Consider the following 20,466-nt stretch of genomic DNA (forward strand, 5'->3'; position numbering starts at 1 on the left):
TTTGTAATTAGCTTATGTTTAGTACTCCTAATTAGCATCCAAACATCCGATGTGACAGGTGTTAAACTTTAACAGGTGTTTCCCAAACACCCCCTTAAGTGACGTATGGTGTATAACTTTTTTATTTGAAATTTCTCCAGTCCAGACACGTTAGGTAGTTTGTTTAAAGTTTTCTGCAACTGGACTGGGGAAAAACTCCGATCTTAAGTATATATGTTGTTTGAAATCTCTGCGTGGATCATTAGAATAAAAAAACGAATATATTTATTCACGTGGTTATAAGAGTTAAGAGTGATAATTAGTAGTATCAAAACAATAGCTGCTACTCCATGCACACCACAGGCTGACTGATATCAAGTGCTAAGCAACCACTTGTACGCTTGCACGACTATCTTATTGGGACTTGTGAGTTGCGACAAGTGTCTCAGCTGGGCCTTGGTCCCTCTTGCTCTCCTTGTCTCGTATAGATCGAGATGTATAAGGTAGTTAAAAACCAAACAACAATGTTCGTTTTTTGTGAGTTCTCTTGTCATCTTTGTAGGAGAACATTCTGTTGGTAAACGGAGATGCTCCATTCATCAGTCACCTTCCGAATCCTGTTTCATGAAAAATTAGGAGTCCTTTAACGTAAGTTTTTATCAGGTAAAATTGGGTTGTCCCCATGGTGTAATTTGTAAACGGAGATGAATGCAAATTTCCTTCTGGAAATACTAAAACCATCTTGGGCTTCTGGATCATTCTAGGCCCAGCCCAAGACCCAGCAGTAGACCTACCTCGACGCGAATGCCTCTACCGCTTACCGCGAATCCGCGACGCCGTCGTCCTTTTCCTCGCCCGCGCCGTCGAACCGCGCCTCCAGCCATCGAAGCGCGCCAGGCCACCACACCACTCAGTTCTCACCCCACCTCGTGGTCAACCTGCTCCTCCTCCTCCATTTTCTGCTACTGAGCTGCCGTGGAGTGGTGATCCATCAGATTTTAGACTTCTTCCACTGGTAAGGAACCCTAACTTGCTTGGGTGGATCTTTCGAGTGAGTTTAATCCCAATTTCATTTCTCGCGGTAAGTTTGTAGGGAATTTGGTAGGTCAAATTGAGTACATTTCACCTTTGGCTGAATGTCGATTATATCCATGTGTGTAGACTTAGCATGGGCACAAGACTTTTGAAGGGCTTAAGCCTGAAGAGGCTCCTAGGACAGTGCAGCTCAGCTGGTGTGTAGTTCCTTTCTCTTCACAGAAGAGGCTCGCAATTTAAATTTACATACTGCTACAAAAAAATGGCATAAAATGACTGCTACGTTATTGTTTCTTTTCTATAGATCTTTACATTAAATCACGAGCATTCAGCTCCACTGTATCTTTTTCTGATCTCAATGAGAAGTTTGGCATGGGTGGCAAAGATGATGATGATTTTAAAGGTCCTAGGAAAAATAAGGAATACCAATTCCGTGGTGTATACCGGGTAATTGATACATTCTACAAGAGCAGTTATTCATACTTTAGTTTACAGTGGAGGAATTTGACTCATTTACATAATTCGTTCTTGCCAGGCAATTATTTGTGGCAAAGTTGGACAAGTGCCTGTGCAGAAAAAATTAAGGAATGGGCATACGGTAACTGTATTTACTGTTGGGACAGCTGGTATGTTTGACCAGAGGATAGTAGCCGATAACTTGCCAATGCCAGCTCAGTGGCATCGAATAGCTGTCCATAATGAGGAGCTTGGTGCATATGCTGTTCAGAAGTTGGTCAAGAAGTATGTGATATAAATCATAGGATTTTTTTGTCTTCTGCATGATATGAAATCAGAACTTTAGTTCAGAGCGTCAGTTTTACTGGTACAAAGTTGTTATAACCATGCGTTATTTCAGTTCTGCAGTCTTTGTTGAGGGTGATATCGAGACTAGAGTCTACAGTGACAGTGTCAATGATCAAGTGAAAAATATACCAGAGATCTGTTTGCGACGTGATGGTATGTTAATTTCCATTCAAGTGTCAGCTGTCCTTTTTTCCCTGTAACATCATTCTATTGCAAAAATGACTTAACTCATATGGAGTTAATTTATCCCTGGTTGGCTATATTGTTTACTGGAAATGAAATTTTTGTGCTAACTATGTTTTCCTTACTGTACACCACACATCCGCCTTATGCAGCCTATATATTTTCACTTATATCAATGTACCTTGTTCCTGTTGATTCTGAATTGATGCCATTGTTGTCCATTTTAGAATTTCAAAGGTCTAAGTTTTGTTCGTTTCTATTGTATGATTTATAGTTTATAAAAATATTATTTGTGCAGGCAAAATACGCTTGCTTCAGTCAGGGGAAGGTGATGTCAGCAAATCATTAGAGGAATTAAGTAAGTCCAGTTTGCATCTAAAAGGTTTTATGTTCCATATGGACACGTACAGAACATATGTATCATTATCAGTTCTTATTTATGATCAGCAACTAGGCAACATTGCAGTTGGAAATGTTTATCTGTGTTCCTTTTGCTTATAGACTAGCAAACTCGCTCCATGTTTATCAGCCAGTAATTCAGCACTGACTGGGTACTATGATTTCTCATGAATTTGGAAAGTGGGAACCTAATTGCCTAAGGTTTTGTTCATAAAAAACAGATTCATGTGTAGCATGTGTTCATCACGATTCACGAAACATCATCACAACAACCTTTTGTTGTGGCAGGGGAAGGACTATTCTAGCTGCAATGCAAAGGACCGTCGGCCAACACAGCGAGTTGGACAAGCGTTAGATTTGCTCCCTGTGCCGCAAGCGTTATGTCTCGGAGTGATGTTCTTATTCTTGCAGATGCAAGAAACCTGCTCTCTTTCATTTTGTTTCGCTTTTTCTGAATTTAGCTGAAAGGATCATCTTATGGACGTTGAAATAAATATAGTGTCATCTGATGTAGGAGTGAACGACATTTCAGCTATTACTTAATCTAAATTTGCAGGTCCTCTCTCATTTAATTGTGAGCTTGCATCTTTTTTGATGCATGCTTTGCATATCTGGAGAGCCCTCGCCATTATCTGGTAGATTGTAGACAGAACTGCGCTATACGGTGGAAGTGAAACTGTCGCGATTCTTAAGCCAGTGCTTTATAACAGACGCTTGAGAACCTCATTGTCATAAAACTCATAACGGAGGACCTCTCCTCCTTTTGCTTACTAGTTTTGGTATACTACTGGTTTTCATCATAGGCCTACTAAAATCGAATGGTTCGTCATCGTGTATGACACGATATTACTTCCGGAGCTCTGGTACTGGCACTCGTGAAGTCCGGGAGAAGTTTCTGTACTCCGTTTGCCGTTTTTACACTTTGTTATGGCACAGGAGAAAAGGAAAATTTTGTTATGACACAGGAGAAAAAGAAAAATTAAGTAGTAGCACAGGATGAAACCATTTCGATGGCAAATAGAGAATTTTAATAAATTTTGATGGTATATGAGAAATTGTCTCACTACTAAGGGGGCGATTGGTTCCCCGAGCTAAAGTTTAATCCGTGTCACATCAAATATTCGGAGGCTAATTAGAAGGAATAAATATGAGTTAATTATAAAACTATTTGCTCGGATGGAGGCTAAACAGCGAGACGAATCTATTAAACCTAATTAATTCTAGCAAATGTTTACTGTAGCAGCACATTGTCAAATTATGGAGTAATTAGGCTTAATAGATTCGTCTCATTGTTTAGCCTTCATATGTGTAATGATAGATTCGTCTTATTGTTTAGTCTTCATCTGTGTAATGAGTTTTGTAAATAGTCTACGTTTAATACTTCTAATTAGTATCTAAATATTCGATGTGACAGATGTTAAAAATAAGCAACTGGAACCCAACGCCCCTAAGACGTAAACGCCCCTAAGACGTAAAGTGAGTAGTTATCCCTAAGGCGTAAAGGGAGTAGTTACTACGTGACGTATATCAGCTGCGAATCTCTTTGCACCTATTGCCTGTTCTTACGTGGGATGTCATGCAATTCAATTTGACAATGCTAACCGAGTAGAGCAAATAATATCTCGTTATCTTGACATGTGCTAGATGTGGGCGTCGATGTTTTATGGATGGATGCTCTGTGCAGCCAAACTCGATAATGATGGAACCTTCAAAACAATTTAAACTTAAGGCAACACCATCGATAAAAAAAAATGGAACATATCTAATATGAACATTTATCACTCTAGATAGATCCATGCAGTACTCCAAATAATTTAGGGATATTTTGATCCATGGATTAATTTTAATTTTTAGTTCGGATCACATCGCATATTTGATACCAATTAGAAGGACTAAACGTGAACTAATTATAAAACTAATTGCATAAGCCGTGGCTAATTCGCGAGACGAATCTATTAAACCTATGATTAGCACATATTTAATCCATGATCAAATCATGGACTAATTAGGTTTAATAGATTCGTATCTTGAATTAGCTTTCATTTCTGCAATTGATTTTGTAATTAACCTATATTTAATACTACTAATTAGTAACATTCGATGTGACATGGACTAAATTTTAATCATGGATCCAAACACCTCCTTAGTTAAAATCACAACATCATATAATACATCTCATCGTGATCCAATGGACAGATCGAAACCATCACATGATTCATAATTCTACATTTCATCCATTGAGAAGGTTGTATTATACTTGAAAATGAGAAGAAGTCAGAAATTCATAACTCCCGACGGAAGAAAGGTCTTCGCCGAGAGAAGGCGTCAATCACCTTTGTCCTCTCCGCGTTCCAACCCCATCCGTCACCTCCACGTCACCATAACCTCCTCTTCCCCATCCCCTTCCCACGCGAGAAGCGTCCCCCTGATCGGAACCCTAATCCTCTCTTCCCCCGCCCTCGGAAGTCACCACCGGCAAGGGAAGCGGGATCGGAGCACCCCCAATCCGGCAAGATGGTGCTCGCGCAGCTAGGCGGGAGCATCTCCCGCGCCCTGGCGCAGATGAGCAACGCCACGGTGATCGACGAGAAGGTGCTCAACGACTGCCTCAACGAGATCTCGCGCGCGCTCCTCCAGTCGGATGTCCAGTTCAAGATGGTCCGCGACATGCAGACCAACATCAAGCGCATCGTCAACCTCGAGGCGCTCGCCGCCGGCACCAACAAGCGCCGCATCATGCAGCAGGTAGGGGCGTAGTGCTTCGTTGCCTCACCCGCCCAATCCATCGAAAGCTTCGAGGGATTTCAGTGTAACTTTTTTTTTTTTTTTTGGGGGGGGGGGGGGGGGGGGGGAGGGTAACCAATGCTTCTCGTTGATGGCGTCAATTAATCTCTGTTGCTGCTACTGTAGGCCGTCTTCACGGAGCTGTGCAACATGTTGGATCCCGGGAAGCCTTCCTTCACCCCCAAAAAGGGCAAGCCAAGCGTGGTCATGTTCGTTGGTCTGCAAGGTTGGTTCCTTTTCGCTGCTCAATGCCTCATGCTGATTGCACATTTGCCCAAGTGAAGTCTGGCTGATGGTTTCCTTTGCTCAAGAGCTCCTGAATTATCAAAACATGATTTATTGCAATCTAGTCTAATTGGAATGTTTTGCACTTTGCTCATTCCTTTTTTTAGAATAATAGGCCATTGCCTGGCCCATAATTAATTTAAATGAAACTATTCAAACCATTTTACAGCGCATAATGATGTTCACAGTGAGATTGGTCACCTCCAGTAATCCAACTCATAAATTGAAGGCGGTCAAGCTCTTACATAGATCAGGAAGTAGCAATTGTTAACTATTTTATAAAATTTTGGTGGATGTTCTGCTTTCTTGAATATAGCAGAGGTAGTCAATCGATACCATAAGTTCTTATATCTCTTGATAAAATTGAGTTATTTCCTTGAAGACACATCTAGAAGCCTAAGGTGTTAGATGTACATATGTGCTGTTTTAAATCTGAAAAATCAAGAAGATGGATGCTTTGATATGAGGTTCAATGCTATAGCATCAAGTATCTTCATTTTGGCTGAATTGGTTGCACAGAAAAAACATACCTTATGCCGTAGGCCTTTCTATGGCATATGCAAAGATGGGACAAATCCTAAATTTAATCACGTTGAGTCAATATATGTCGTTATCCCTTGCATGCTCACCATTCTTCTCACAAGATGGCGTTGTTTTCGTGCAGGTTCTGGTAAAACTACCACATGTACAAAATATGCATATTATCATCAGAGGAAAGGATTCAAACCAGCACTGGTTTGCGCTGATACATTTAGGGCTGGTGCTTTTGATCAGCTAAAACAAAATGCAACAAAGGCCAAGATCCCCTTTTATGGAAGGTGCTATAACTCGCAGGTTCAGTTATTTGTAAATCTTATTATCATCTCTGTTTTCTCTAACACTCTCTTTGCAGCTACATGGAGTCTGATCCAGTGAAAATTGCTGTTGAGGGTGTGGAGAGGTTCAAGAAAGAAAATTGCGATCTCATTATTGTAGATACAAGTGGAAGGCACAAACAAGAAGCAGCACTTTTTGAGGAAATGCGGCAAGTTTCAGAAGCAACTGTATGTGCGCTCAAAATTCTCACATTCTGGCTTTCAGCAATGCCATGAAACCTAGCAAAATTTCACTTCCATTCTTGTGTTTTCCTGCAGAAACCAGACTTGGTAATATTTGTGATGGACAGTAGTATTGGTCAGGCTGCATTTGATCAGGCACAAGCATTTAAACAAAGTGTTTCTGTTGGTGCTGTGATTATTACAAAAATGGATGGTCATGCGAAAGGAGGTGGCGCTCTTAGCGCGTGAGTATTCGCTTCCTTTTGTTGCAATACCGTCTTGGTGATTTTCTCTTTTGTGGCTTTGAAGAATTATTTCCAAAGAATCTGGAGTAAATGCTCTCAATTGGAATCTTTGTTACCTTGCTATAGTCAGGGTGCATTTTGCACAGATAATTCCACACTTTCACTCTAGATAAGTGATGTAATGAGTACCCAACCATGAAAACTCAGTTCAATGAATGAAGATTCCGGATGGGATTATGAGATAGAATTACTTTTTAAACAGCTACATCATATCACATTTTGCCAAGAATAAATGCAGCTTGAGCTAGAGTGACTGTATGCAGAACACTATCTTTAGTTTGTTCTGTTTGTGTAACAAGGTTTTTCCCTTCATGCACACGCATTTAGGATACCTCATTGAAAGTACTTGTACATCAGAGTCACATTTCAAAACATATGTGGAACTTAACATGTCTTGCATCCTTGTTTATTTTCAGGGTTGCAGCAACGAAAAGTCCCGTTATATTTATTGGAACTGGAGAACACATTGATGAGTTTGAAGTTTTTGATGTGAAGCCATTTGTTAGTCGCCTGTTAGGTCAGTGAAAATATAAAGGTGTTTGTTTTCCTACTTTATTGGTGTGTTACCCTCTGTTAAGCTTTCTTTGTGTAATTCACAGGTATGGGAGACTGGTCAGGCTTTATGGACAAGATTCATGAAGTGGTACCTACCGATCAACAACCTGAACTTCTGCAGAAACTGTCTGAAGGAAGCTTTACTCTCAGGCTTATGTATGAGCAGTTCCAGAACATTTTGAAAATGGGTCCTATTGGCCAGGTTAGCTACGTTTAGTCCTGAAATTTCTTGAACATCTTATCAAAACCAACAGAGTAATGGATTCATTTCAATAATGTTTTTTAGAATGGCAGTAATAGAGGATTCGTTCCTTACATCATCATGATCAAGGGTCATCTCTCAAATACAGTTTTCATTTTGAATTATTTTCAGGTATTCTCTATGTTGCCCGGGTTTAGCTCTGAATTGATGCCAAAAGGGCATGAGAAGGAAAGTCAGGCTAAGATTAAGCGGTACATGACGATGATGGATTCCATGACAGATGCTGGTAAGTTGTGGATGTTGTGTTCCATACAGAAATTACTTCCATACAGAAATTACTGGGTCAATATTGTAGATGTTGTGTTCATGTAACCATTTTCTTCTCAGAGCTTGACAGCACAAATCCAAAGCTAATGACCGAGTCACGGATTATTCGGATTGCCCGGGGTTCTGGCCGGCCTGTCAGGGATGTCATGGACATGCTAGAAGAGTACAAGCGGCTTGCTAAAATCTGGGGCAAGATGAAGGGGCTCAAGATCCCAAAGAAAGGAGAGATGAGTGCACTGTCCCGCAACATGAATGTTCAGCACATGAGCAAGGTCCTTCCGCCGCAGATGCTGAAGCAGATTGGTGGCATGGGTGGTCTGCAGTCACTGATGAAACAGATGGGATCAAAGGAGATGGGAGGAATGTTCGGAGGCATGGGTGGTGACCGGTAATTTCACAGAAACAACGATCACAATCATCAGAAGTCTTGTTTCAGGTCGATCAACAGGATGCAAAATCGAGGCCTTTGTTGGGCCGTAGTGCTACGGTTGAGATCGTCGTCAGAGTTTTACAAGAGGATTCGCGTGCGCCTTGTTAAAAAATGTTTGATTCGCACACAGGGTTACTGTAGCTCCCTTCTTACACCTGAAAATTTAATTTATGTACTTATGTTGGCCCCGGTAGATTGGAAAAGGTATATTTTGACAAAATGAAGATGGTTGTGTAGTTTGCGAAACGATGCGTTATTCCTTTTCTTTCGGTTCTATCTCGTGCGACTGTGCTGGTTAAGCATGTGAATCCGCACCGAGCATTCGAATTGAGTGAAATTGCAGCCTGTTATGACTTGAAGTCATACCGGGTGAAAGATGGAACAACCAACCTTAGTCCTAACATTTCAGAACATCCGATCCATATCGCATTTTAAACGTTCCAGATTGCATTTTATTGCGACAAAGAAACATCTTAAGGACGCGCCCTCTACAGCCTCTACCGGCAACCGAAGAAATGAAACGTCAGAGCACGGCCACGGCGGGGACATCATCGTACTCGTCGGCGTCCGCTTCGCGCAGCGCCCGCGCGATGGCCCGCACCGTGGCGGGCTCGTCCTGCAACACCCACCGATGAGCGCGGCGCCCGCCTTCCTCCACTCGCCGACGCACGACACGAAGTCCTGCAACGCCGAGGCGTGAGGGGTACGTTTGGTTGGACTTTAATTTTACAAAAACCAAAGGTAAGCAAATAGTTTAAAAGTCACATGTGCTTTAGACTAAAAGTTACTTTTTACTCTATTACAAAACCAAAAGCACATTTCCCCTTTAAGTATTTTTGAGAAAAAATTACCCACTTACCATTGGTTATGAACATACTCGTTTGTTTCCTCCCTCATTCTATTTCTTCTCCCGCACATCTGTCCGCCTCCTCCGCACAACAAACCCCCCACTGCCCCCGGACGCCCCCAACCACCCGTAGCGCCCCGACTCCTCTGCGTTGCACCGCCGCCTGCGCCAGTTCCTCGAACGTGAGAACGTCCGCGGCGTCCGGCGCGGCCGCAACGGAGGCGTCGAGCCGCCGCCGCTTCCTGCCAACCTCCATGGGCGCGCGGCCACGACGCGCCAGCAGACCATCGAGGAAGGCCGGGTTCCCGACGGTGCGCGCTAGGAAGGCCGTGCACTGCTCCTTTCCGCGGCACTCCATGTCCAGCAGTTGCGTGCGGGCCTCCTGCTACAGCGCCTCGCCAGCTCCAGCGCCAGCGCCTCCCAGTCCCGCCGCAGCCTCTCGAACTCGCTCTCGCAGATGCCGCCACTCCCGCTCATGTCGGCCTTCGCGCCTGACGATGACGTGCAGCGTCGCGCCGGCGACGGATGTTGGCGAGAAGGTGGCGTTGGCCGAGAGGGAGCTTGCCTGTGGTGGCCTTGACGGCAAAGGCGATGGAGGGATCGGAGAGCACGACGAGGCCAGAGATCTTGCCGGCGGTGAGGGCCGGATTGGCTGGGGACACGATGGCGCCGACGGCTGAGCGCGTAGTAGAGCATGGGGATGTGGAGGCTGCGGGGCGCGAGGACAAAGGCAACGTCGCCGTGGGAGACGCCTAGGCGGGCACGAAGCGCGGTGGCGAGCGCGCGGACCCGGGAGAGGATGGCGGGGAAGGGGACGGCCTCGCCGGTTGTGGGAGAGGAGCGTGACGGGGAGTAGGGAGAACGTGAAGGAAAGGAAGGAGAGCAGGACCTGCTTGTCAGTGAGAGAGGGAGAGAGTTGAGTGAGGTGAACCGTGGATGACACGTAGGGTCCACTCAACAGTTTATTCAAAAGCCACAGCTGCTCTAACCAAACGGTCTTCTGCTTTTTCCACAGCTACTTTCTCACAGCTGCTTTTTCACAGTCCACAGATCATAACAGCTTTTCAAAAACCACAGCCCAACTAAACACATCCTGAGGCTTTGCAGGTCATTCCGAAGAACAAACCAGAGCAAAATGTTCATTCTCTGGTCTGGTCATTGTTAGTACGTGACAAAGGCAAGAGGGCGCACCACCCATTCTTGCTACAGCGCCTCGCCAGCTCCAGTGCCAGCGCCTCCCAGTCCCGCCGCAGCCTCTCGAACTCGCTCTCGCAGATGCCGCCACTCCCGCTCATGTCGGCCTTCGCGCCTGACGATGACGTGCAGCGTCGCGCTGGCGACGGATGTTGGCGAGAAGGTGGCGTTGGCCGAGAGGGAGCTTGCTTGTGGTGGCCTTGACGGCAAAGGCGATGGAGGGACCGGAGAGCACGACGAGGCCAGAGATCTTGCCGGCGGTGAGGGCCGGATTGGCTGGGGACACGATGGCGCCGACGGCTGAGCGCGTAGTAGAGCATGGGGATGTGAAGGCTGCGGGGCGCGAGGACAAAGGCGACGTCGCCGCGGGAGACGCCTAGGCGGGCACGGAGCGCGGCGGCGAGCGCGCGGACCCGGGAGAGGATGGCGGGGAAGGGGACGGCCTCGCCGGTTGTGGGAGAGGAGCGTGACGGGGAGTAGGGAGAACGTGAAGGAAAGGAAGGAGCAGGACCTGCTTGTCAGTGAGAGAGGGAGAGAGTTGAGTGAGGTGAACCGTGGATGACACGTAGTGTCCACTCAACAGTTTATTCAAACGCCACAGCTGCTCTAACCAAACGGTCTTCTGCTTTTTCCACAGCTACTTTCTCACAGCTGCTTTTTCACGGTTCACAGATCATAACAGCTTTTCAAAAACCACAGCCCAACTAAACACATTTGCAGGTCATTCCGAAGAACGAACCAGAGCAAAATGTTCATTCTTTAGTCTGGTCATTGTTAGTACGTGACAAAGGCAAGAGGGCGCACCACCCATTCTTTGGTCTCGGCGTTGTACGACTCGCCGCTGTTCGGGTTACCGGGTACACGACGATCGGTTTGCTCGTAACCTGAAAATCGACGAGTTCAGAACGCAGCTGCTGCTAAACGCTATTAGTACAAAAGAACGTGGAAGTAGTAGAAACTGGCAGCGTGAGATGTATACGACTTTCTTGATCGAGAGGATGAGCCCGTGGATCAGCCTGGGAGCTGTGCAGTTCACTCCGACGGCGGCCACCCTCTCGCAGGACTCCGCCACGGCCGCACACTCGGCGATCGGGTCCCCGCTCGCCGCGTTCACCCCGTCCTTGAAAGTGAACGAGAACCAGGCCGGGACCCGTATGCCGCTCTCCTACAGGAGCTCCGCGTAGGCCTGCAGGCTCACGGGCAGCCACGCCACCATCAGGCTCACCACCGACAGCATTCGAACAAATCAGATCCAATTTTTTTCGAGAATAGCGAGGAGAGCTGCGTACCTTTGTATTAAGAAGAATGAGTAGAATTGTTACAACGCAGACCTACCGGGCTCACGCACACGATTTTGAACAAATCAGATCCAATTTGCTACGAATAGTTTTACCTGCGCCTCGAGCTTGTTCGGGATCGTCTCGAACGCGATCAGGTCGGGGCCTGCGTCCGCCAGCACCTGCAGCCGCCTCCTGTGGAAGCTCTTGAGCGCTTCCTTGGTGACCGACTTGCCGTAGTCGCCACTGCATCAACATTCAACAGCAAGTGACGCCTTGTACTCGGATCATATGCGGCCTTCGTGCGTGCCTGTACTCGGAGCCGTCGCCCAGGTACGCCCCGTAGCTCCCGACCGAGGCGGCCACCAGCACCGGCGGCGCCGAGCGCCCCCTCGTGTCGCCCTCCACGAAGGATCGGCGCGCCTCCTGCGCGACGTGCACGCCACGACGCAGCAGGGCCTCGCCCTCGTCCCGCGAGAAGCCCTTCGACCGGAACCCCTCGATCGTGGCCTGCGACCCAGTCCATCGTGACAAACACGCGCAGGCCTAGCAGGGTACACGTCGATCTCGTAGAAACGTGACGGGGAGTGCGCACCTGGTACGACGCCGAGGTTATGATGTTCGCGCCTGCTTCCAGGTAGTCCGGATGGACCTGCATCTCACAAAAAAAGCCAAGATTTTTGGTCTGGTGTTAGACCAGTGTGTGCCTGTGCAGCAGGTCGTGCATCGTGTCGTCTCGATTGGTTCGACGAGCAACGGTAAATGACCACAGTGTGTCAACGGTCACGGTGGCGTGAACCGTCGCTGCTGGTGAGTGTCTGACCTTGCGGGTGAGGTGCGGGGCGTTGGCGAGGCACTTGGCGCTCCAGAGAGCGTCCTGCAGGTCCGCGCCGTGCGCCTCCAGCTCCGCCGCCGTCCACGACATGGCCGTTTGGGGGGACGTGTGGCTGTCAGCGGAAAGCCGCCGGCGGCCACGTGCGGAGCGGCGGTGTACGTGTCATTCTGTACTGACAGTGCAGTCTACGTGCCTCACGGTCGTCGCAGCATGGCTGCACGAGCGGCGCCACGGATGGACGCGATCGACTGTTCCGGACGATGTTTTCTTGCTGTGTATACTCTTCTTCCCCATTTCTTTTGCTACATATGGGGTGTTTGGGAGGAGGGGTTAAATTTTAGCTCCCGTCACGTCGAATGTTTGGACACTAATTAGAAGTATTAAATCTAGGCTAATTACAAAACTAATTACACAACCCCTAGGCTAAATCGCGAGACGAATCTATTAAGCCTAATTAGTCCATGATTTGACAATGTGGTGCTACAGTAACCATTCACTAATGATGGATTAATTAGGCTTAATAGATTCGTCTTGCGATTTAGCCTAGGGGTTCTGCAATTAGTTTTGTAATTAGCTTATGTTTAATCCTCCTAATTAGTATCCAAACATTCGATGTGACAGAGCTAAAGTTTAGCTCCCTCCTCCCAAACACCCCCATAATCTTTTCTCCGATGACTCATTGCTGTCCTCCGATCTCAATATTTTGTGGCCTAAATATCCCTGGCGCATCATCAACTCACCATTTACCCCAATTCTAGGTTAGATGGAGCCTCAATTCGAATTCATCAACAAATAGTTAGAGATCTGCTCATCCCCACCCACCAAAATAAACAATGATATCTACTACTCAATTGCGGTGACAAGTATTCAATTCATTTTTTCATCGAAGTATAAAAAGTATATGTTCAATTTGACATAAAGAAATGTTCCATATTTCGTGGCGTGGTCAAACCCGCGGGGGCGCACGGCCAGAAAACCGGTGGAGAGCGCCCAAACCTCGAACCCAGCGAAGTGCCACACGGCCATCCCCCTTCTGACTCCCATGAATGCGAGTCGCCCACCGCACCCCGCACCCCATCCCCCGTCGCGAATCCCGAATGCTCCGCCACCAAACCACCTCTCCCACTCCCTCCACCGACGGCAACAGCGACACCACCTCGAGGCCCCCACCGAAAGGACCATCTCGCCCCCGGGGCCGGGGCCCCTCCTGCTCTCTCCAGTCTCCCCCTGGAGTATGGGCCGAGAACCAGGGCTAGTTTGGCCATTTCGTGATCCGATCAAAACCTCCCCAAACCCAACGCACCGGCTAGTCGCTGCGCTCGCTCGCACCCGACCTCCGCCTCGGCTCCCCCCCCTCCTTCCCTTCCCTTCCGCCCGAAGTCTCCACGCTCCCTTTCTTCCGTTTAAAACCTTCGCTTCGTCTCGACTCTACCCGCGGCCGGCCATTCTCCCTCTCCCTCGCCCAACCCACGCGCGCGTCAAACCCTACCTAGGGCCCCGCGCGTCCTCCTCCCCGGGGGGAGGCTCCAGATCCAATGGGCGCGGCGCCGTCGACGCCGAGGCTGGGCGCGCCGCCGTCGCCCGGCGCCGCGGAGCAGATGTTCGCGGCGCTGGTCGGCGGGAAGGCCTACCCGATCTCCTCCGAGTTCTGGAACCAGCTGCTCGAGCTGCCCCTCACCCTGCAGTGGCCGCGCGACCGCGTGCTGCAGGCGTGCCACGCCTTCGGTGAGTCTCGCGCGCGCCCCCCCTCTCGAGATCCACGCCCTCCCTGGCGGCTTGGGCCTGCGCTGATCGCTTCCCTGTGCTGTCGCGTCCGGTGATTTTTTTCCTCTCTCTCCCACGTGTGCGCTGTGCGGGTTTTGATCCGTGGGGCAATGCGGATCATATGGTTTCTGTGTGCGGGCTTGTCGCTTGCACTGCGGTGGGTTCACGCCTTTGAGGTGAAGCACTAGGTTGATCGGGTGTTAACGGCATCTTTGCTACGCTGATTGCGTCTCTAGGGGGAGGCTCTACGTGTTAGTTTCTTCGGATTGCGAGCTTATGATGGCAATTCTGGGGGCTTTAGTTGCTGTTCTGGCGAATTTCATGTGGGCGTGCTGCAATCGGCGGGGCATGTGTTTGTTTGGACTTCCTTGGCAGGCTGGCCTGGGTTTTTGTTGCAAATTATGCCATATTGGTAATCACGTTTGTAATTTCCGTGCGTTTGGGTGACCGGGTTTGTCTTCGCTTGGACTACACGAGTAGACTGCATCTCCCCACTTTTTTGGTAATCTGAATGCCCAGGTGGAAGCAAAGTGATGATTTTGACTGGCTGAAAGTGTGAATGGTGCTAGCTCCAATTTGATCATTCTATGGAAATGCAATGATTTATTTTATAATTGATTGATTTATTTTGGAGTTCATTGCGTCAAATGTTCTGAGCTTGTTGATTGCCAGTGCCACAGACCCTGTATTACAATTGGTGATACTATTTCAAACTCAGTTTAGTAAACTTGATGCTCTGCATATTTTGGCTGCTTTTACTTTTTTACATGATTGGTTTCTCAAATTTAACTCCTAAATATCTATGCTTACGGGTTTTGTTATGTGCATATGCAGCCCAGAACAACTACCAAACCAAGCATCTTGCAAAGATTTTGATTCATTTGGTTTGGTGCTTGCAAGAGTGCACCTCAACAACTTCTGTATCATCTGTTGTATATCGAAGGGCTATCAATGCTGCATATATCTCATCCATATTTCTCAAGTTCATCATTGAAAATGCAAAAGCTGATAATTGGCAAGAGCTATGCCTTGACATTGACAAGAATGAGAAGGGGATGGAAAATTTTCCTGCAGGTAATTGATTATTCATATCCAGTCTAGTCTGTTGGAAAGCATATTCTGCAATCCTGCTATGTGCACATTATTATAGAAGTGACTTGGCTGGAATTCTGATGCTCTTTGATGTTGCATTGACCCTTGAAGAAAGCACTGTGGAGTATTTTCTGATGAGAGGCGTGCTGAACTACATTGGTAATGTAGATGTAAGGTATCTCATTCATCACATCGCTTTATATATTAGTGTTTTCCATTTTACTGTATGTTTTTTATTTGATCTAACTGTTTTGTTTTGTTATGTATTAAGCTCGGAATCATGCTACCTACATCATGAACTTCTGAACTTGATGCTAGTTCTTATGTCAACTCAGTTATGTTCTGGACCATCTCCAGAACCAAAAGATGTGCATCCTTTCATTGATGCAGCTATGCTTCAGGTATGCTGAAACTAGTGGTGCATCGTATATGCTGATTTATTTCCAGTCATTCTTGAGATAAAATTTGGAGTGTATCTCCATGCTGCATTTTTCTTCTACAGGACAGCTCCATAGTAGTCTCAGTGGTGCGAAAGTTATTGCTCAATTTTGTAGCGCGGCCAAAATTTCCTCCAAATGGTTCACATCCTGTTTTTTCTGATGATGGTAGGCCTGGTGTTCTGCAGCGAGTTGGCTCAGCAGCTGGTAAGTGGTAACATGGATCCTTTTCTTCAGCTCACTTGTTTATATAAGAATCTGAGTTACTCTAATTCTTTACGATGCGTGTCATGTCAATGCCCTAAGCAGTGTCTCCTTCTAAGTTCAGCTTAAAGATGTTTGGAATATATCAGTTGTCTTGTATTTTCATGCTTCTCATGACAATTTCAATTGTTATTCCTCTTATGCTGTCCAACCCTTGTTTCTAATTCGCAACAGTATGCTAGTTTGATCCATTTTATGTCAGATAATGCCAGAATAGTAATGTATAACTTTTTACAATTACCAAAGATCTTAAGACAGTTCTTTGCATCATATCAGCCATTGGGCCATTCTTATAGTTCCCAGTCTCTGCTAAGGGAAGTGTCTGAATTATGGAAAATCTCTAAGTCTCTCATCTGATTCTGCAGCAAATTTTGTCTTACTGCCATATTATACGTTCACCTACCTTGTAAGCTCAACTCCTGAGGGTGCAACAAGTCAATTGGCAGATAACAGTTTGCTTGTTCTGCTTGTTATGATCCACTACCGGAAGTGCATTTCAACTAATGAGTCCATTCCAAGCAACAATTTATACACGGGTTCAGATACCAATGACAAGGAAGCACAGGTTTTTCATGAGAATCCTTATTGCAAAGCATTAAACAATGCTAAGGACATTCAATGTAAGATACACCATTACTACAGAGAAACTGTGGCACTGTTATAGATCTCTAATAGTTACACAAATGAATTATGCTGCAGATGATCGTGCTGATGTTGAAGGAAATGCTCAAGATGGACCTGTTGCCAGGTTGTCTTTTGCATCGTTGTTTGACGCTCTTGGAAGGTAAGCAACACCTCATTTGCTGACGTTTAGGTATATTGAATTTTAATTTATTAGCTGCATGCCAAATTGCCAAGTATCTCAAACATGTAGGAGAGCTGCGTATCATTGCATTAATAGAAGAAGATAGTTACAACATCCGCACACCCAAATTGCCAAATATTGTGTGCCATTCTCAAGAATAATGGCAGTGATCCATTTTTCCTTGGAAATGAAAACACAGAACAGTTTTGGTCACTTGTGAATTATAGATAAAATTAAACATTGTTCTCCTGATTGAATTCTGTGCCATCTTTTATAGATAAAATTAAACATTGATCTTCTGATTGAATCTGCAGTTCTCTATGGTTGGTGAGTAATATATTGCATATACGTTCGGCGTTTATCAGGGCTTATTTTCTAGTGTCAATTGTAATTTGGATCAATCATAGTGTTTATCATATTTCCAGCATGCACACTTAAATTCATTACTAGAAAAAGCTTCTTGCATTTCACTTAATTAGTTTCCCTCTATCCCTACAGATGCTTAAACGACGAGAGCTCGGTTCTGTTGCTCTATTCTTTGGTCCATGGGAACTGTGACTTTCAGGAATATGTCCTGGTTCGAACAGACTTGGATACTTTGGTATGTCTTGTTAGCTTCATTTCTAAATTATTATTGATGGAGTAAAGGGTATTCAGGGCATCTTGGGTTATGCTTTTGATTAATGAAACAGCTGCATTTCTAAATTATTATTGATGGAGTAAAGGGTATTTAGGGCATCTTGGGTTATGCTTTTGATTAATGAAACAGCTGCAGTGTTGAAATAGTTTTCTTTCCAATGAGAGTATATTATCATTTATTATGATTTTGATTAGTATCATTTGCACATTGGCCTTTTTTTTGTTTCATCTATTTGCCATCAGGAACTGGTTTATTTATTTTGTTGATAAGAAAGATATTTATTTTGTGTATAAATTGAATCAGTCATCATAAAAAGGTTGAAAACTGTTTCTTAATCTAATTACATAACAACCTCTTGGTGCATGCTAATTTCTTGTGAATTATTTTAACAGCTCATGCCTATCTTGGAAATGCTCTACAATGCATCAAGGAAGACTTCAAATCAGATTTACATGCTGTTGATTATTCTCCTGATCCTCAGTCAAGATTCAACCTTCAATGCTAGTGTGCACAAATTGGTAAGCAAGCTAGTTAACTTCTAATTTGCTTATTGCAAAATTATTAATGATCTAACGTGCAACTCCAGGTGCTTCCTGCTGTTCCTTGGTACCATGAGCGCCTTATGCACCAAACGTCTTTGGGATCTTTGATGGTTGTAATACTAATCCGGACCATCAAGTACAACCTCTCCAAGCTAAGAGTAGGTATCAGATTCTTTGGTGTTTAGTACAGGAAATTTGAAACACTCTTGATTTGCCACATTGGAATCTGCCTTTTGAATTTTCCTGCTATTTGAAGCTGCAGTTTGTACTTTGTGCTAACACTATTTGTAGTTACTAGTAACTATTTGATGATAGCTTATCTACACTTGCAGGATGTCTACCTTCACACAAACTGTCTTGCAATATTAGCAAATATGGCTCCTCATGTGCATAGGTTGAGTGCCTATGCATCACAAAGGCTGGTTAGCCTCTTTGACATGCTTTCTCGCAAGTATGCTATCTCCTTCTCTCTTTCCCCTGATTTATTTACTTGATTGCTAATTTTAAGTTGCACCTAAAGTAAACTTGTTTGCTTGTGTACAATGCACTAGGTATGCCAAACTAGCTGAGTTAAAAAATGACAAGTCTCACAAAGTTATATCCGATCAGATGGAAGCAGACAACATCGCAGATGATATGGTAGTCTACATTTATTTTGTACTGTAATGTCATCGGCATCCTTGCTTATGTTTCTCTTCTTCTAAATAATGATTCATTTTTTTGTAGTCTACGGAGCTTCACATATATACAGATTTCTTAAGAATTGTTCTGGAAATCATTAATGCAATCCTTACATATGCATTGCCTCGGAATCCTGAGGTATGTGTTGTGGTCAGCAAGTCAGTTTACTTGACAGGAAGAATAGAAGAGCTCCTAACATTTTGTTTTCTACAGGTTGTGTATGCTGTATTGCATCGTCAGGAGGTTTTTGAGCCATTTAAGAACCATCCACGTTTCAACGAACTGCTTGAGAACATATACACAGTATGCGTTACTGTTTATATATCATGAAGTTTCAGAAGTACACATAAATACATTTTCCAGATTCTCATCACATTTGATGCTGTGTCTCATAGGTATTGGATTTCTTCAATAGCCGAATGGACATGCAACAATTAGATGGGGAATGGTCTGTGGATAAGGTGCTTGAAGTCATCAACAAAAACTGTCGTTCATGGCGTGGAGAAGGGATGAAGGTGGATTATTTTGTCTTTTTTGTTCTTTGCCTTAAATTTATGTACGATGTATGATCTTTTGGTAATAAGATTGGCTTATAACATACAATGACTTATTTTTCAGATGTTTACCCAGTTAAGGTTTACATATGAGCAAGAAAGCCACCCTGAGGAATTCTTTATCCCATATGCATGGCGCCTTGTCCTGTCACGGGGGTAATCATTTGTTGTTCCATATATGATTCACAATTTTCAGATCGATCTTTTTTTTTTAGCAAAATTTTTCAGATAGATCTTTAGCAACATGCATGTCAGGGCTTTTTAATCTTTAGCTGAGACATTTCCTGTTTAGACTATAGAGTGGTATCTTAGTTCATTCATGCATGTCAAAGCTTCACATTTCCAACTTCAATTCACACTGGTTTGTCTAACTGTTTGATGTATTAAAAACAGATTCTCTTTCAATCCTGGGGCCATAAATCTGTTCCCTGTGGAGATTCACCTTGATGTAAGTTACAATCTTCTTCTCTCCATAGTTGATGCTGATAATATTAGTCAGATACGACATCCTTTCTTAAATATATGATGTTTACAATGAAGAAATTAGTTCACATGACTAGTTTGATTGTCCTAAACTGCATATATTTAAGAATAGAGGTAGTATATGATTTGGTCCAAACTCTTGTCTCTCTACAACTATTTTTGAGTAATATGTGCAGTGCAAGTGCCACTTTCTCATCGTGACATTTTGTTTGTGCCAAAATTGTTTACTCCCAGGATGCACCATCCGGTGAAGAAAAGGTTTAGGAAGAATGATCCGAACCTGAGTTCTGACAAGAACATAAAGACATCTTTTTGTTTCATCGTGGCGAAGAGCTTGTTGTAAATAGGCGGCATATACCAGATGGTCGAACTGTACTCATTCTTTTGTATTAATAGTTCTGTTGGTTCATAATGCTTGTATAATGGAAGAAGGGATGGAGGGATTGCGCAAGGTGCTAGATATTTTGTTAGTAGTGGGGGTAGATGACTATGTAGGGTATATACTCAATTCGTTCATAAATTATTGTTGTATTGTAAGCCGAAAGACTTTTGTAATAACCCCGGTCCCACTCTGTATAACTATGTAATCTAACCTTTCTTTAAGAACTATACCCACCGTTTTTCCTGTGCCGTACTGTAACTGTGACTGATGCCTGTGCTTCTCGATGTCACTGGGCTGGTAACCTGGTACCCTCGGTTTCTCGGTCGCAACGGACCATCGAAGGT

The 20,466-nt window shown here is 44.9% G+C and overlaps 3 protein-coding genes across 3 annotated transcripts; all 3 read left to right on the forward strand.

The window, feature by feature from the left end:
• Nucleotides 1-496: 496 nt before the first annotated feature.
• On the forward strand, nucleotides 497-2,972 carry LOC101772980 (single-stranded DNA-binding protein, mitochondrial). The gene is made up of 8 exons (XM_004970073.3): nucleotides 497-627; nucleotides 744-994; nucleotides 1,141-1,211; nucleotides 1,319-1,461; nucleotides 1,550-1,755; nucleotides 1,871-1,971; nucleotides 2,300-2,359; nucleotides 2,689-2,972. The coding sequence occupies exons 3-8, from the start codon at nucleotides 1,148-1,150 to the stop codon at nucleotides 2,703-2,705; spliced, it is 591 nt and encodes a 196-aa protein (XP_004970130.1). The 5' UTR covers nucleotides 497-627; nucleotides 744-994; nucleotides 1,141-1,147; the 3' UTR covers nucleotides 2,706-2,972.
• A 1,773-nt stretch (nucleotides 2,973-4,745) lies between these two features.
• Nucleotides 4,746-8,571, forward strand: LOC101773390 (signal recognition particle 54 kDa protein 2). Its single transcript, XM_004970074.2, has 9 exons — nucleotides 4,746-5,145; nucleotides 5,311-5,410; nucleotides 6,134-6,287; nucleotides 6,362-6,512; nucleotides 6,603-6,751; nucleotides 7,228-7,328; nucleotides 7,411-7,568; nucleotides 7,740-7,854; nucleotides 7,956-8,571. Exons 1-9 carry the CDS (start codon nucleotides 4,915-4,917, stop codon nucleotides 8,285-8,287), a joined length of 1,491 nt encoding a protein of 496 aa, XP_004970131.1. The 5' UTR covers nucleotides 4,746-4,914; the 3' UTR covers nucleotides 8,288-8,571.
• Nucleotides 8,572-13,818: 5,247 nt separating this feature from the next.
• On the forward strand, nucleotides 13,819-20,365 carry LOC101773809 (dymeclin). The gene is made up of 18 exons (XM_004970075.3): nucleotides 13,819-14,203; nucleotides 15,077-15,316; nucleotides 15,446-15,509; nucleotides 15,606-15,735; nucleotides 15,837-15,978; nucleotides 16,401-16,655; nucleotides 16,735-16,819; nucleotides 17,339-17,441; nucleotides 17,873-17,998; nucleotides 18,067-18,180; nucleotides 18,355-18,473; nucleotides 18,574-18,661; nucleotides 18,749-18,841; nucleotides 18,917-19,006; nucleotides 19,099-19,218; nucleotides 19,322-19,413; nucleotides 19,651-19,705; nucleotides 19,975-20,365. The coding sequence occupies exons 1-18, from the start codon at nucleotides 14,014-14,016 to the stop codon at nucleotides 20,002-20,004; spliced, it is 2,136 nt and encodes a 711-aa protein (XP_004970132.1). The 5' UTR covers nucleotides 13,819-14,013; the 3' UTR covers nucleotides 20,005-20,365.
• Nucleotides 20,366-20,466: the final 101 nt, after the last annotated feature.

This window comes from Setaria italica, chromosome V (genome assembly GCF_000263155.2).
Source record: "Setaria italica strain Yugu1 chromosome V, Setaria_italica_v2.0, whole genome shotgun sequence".
In the NCBI taxonomy this organism is placed as follows: Eukaryota; Viridiplantae; Streptophyta; class Magnoliopsida; order Poales; family Poaceae; genus Setaria; species Setaria italica.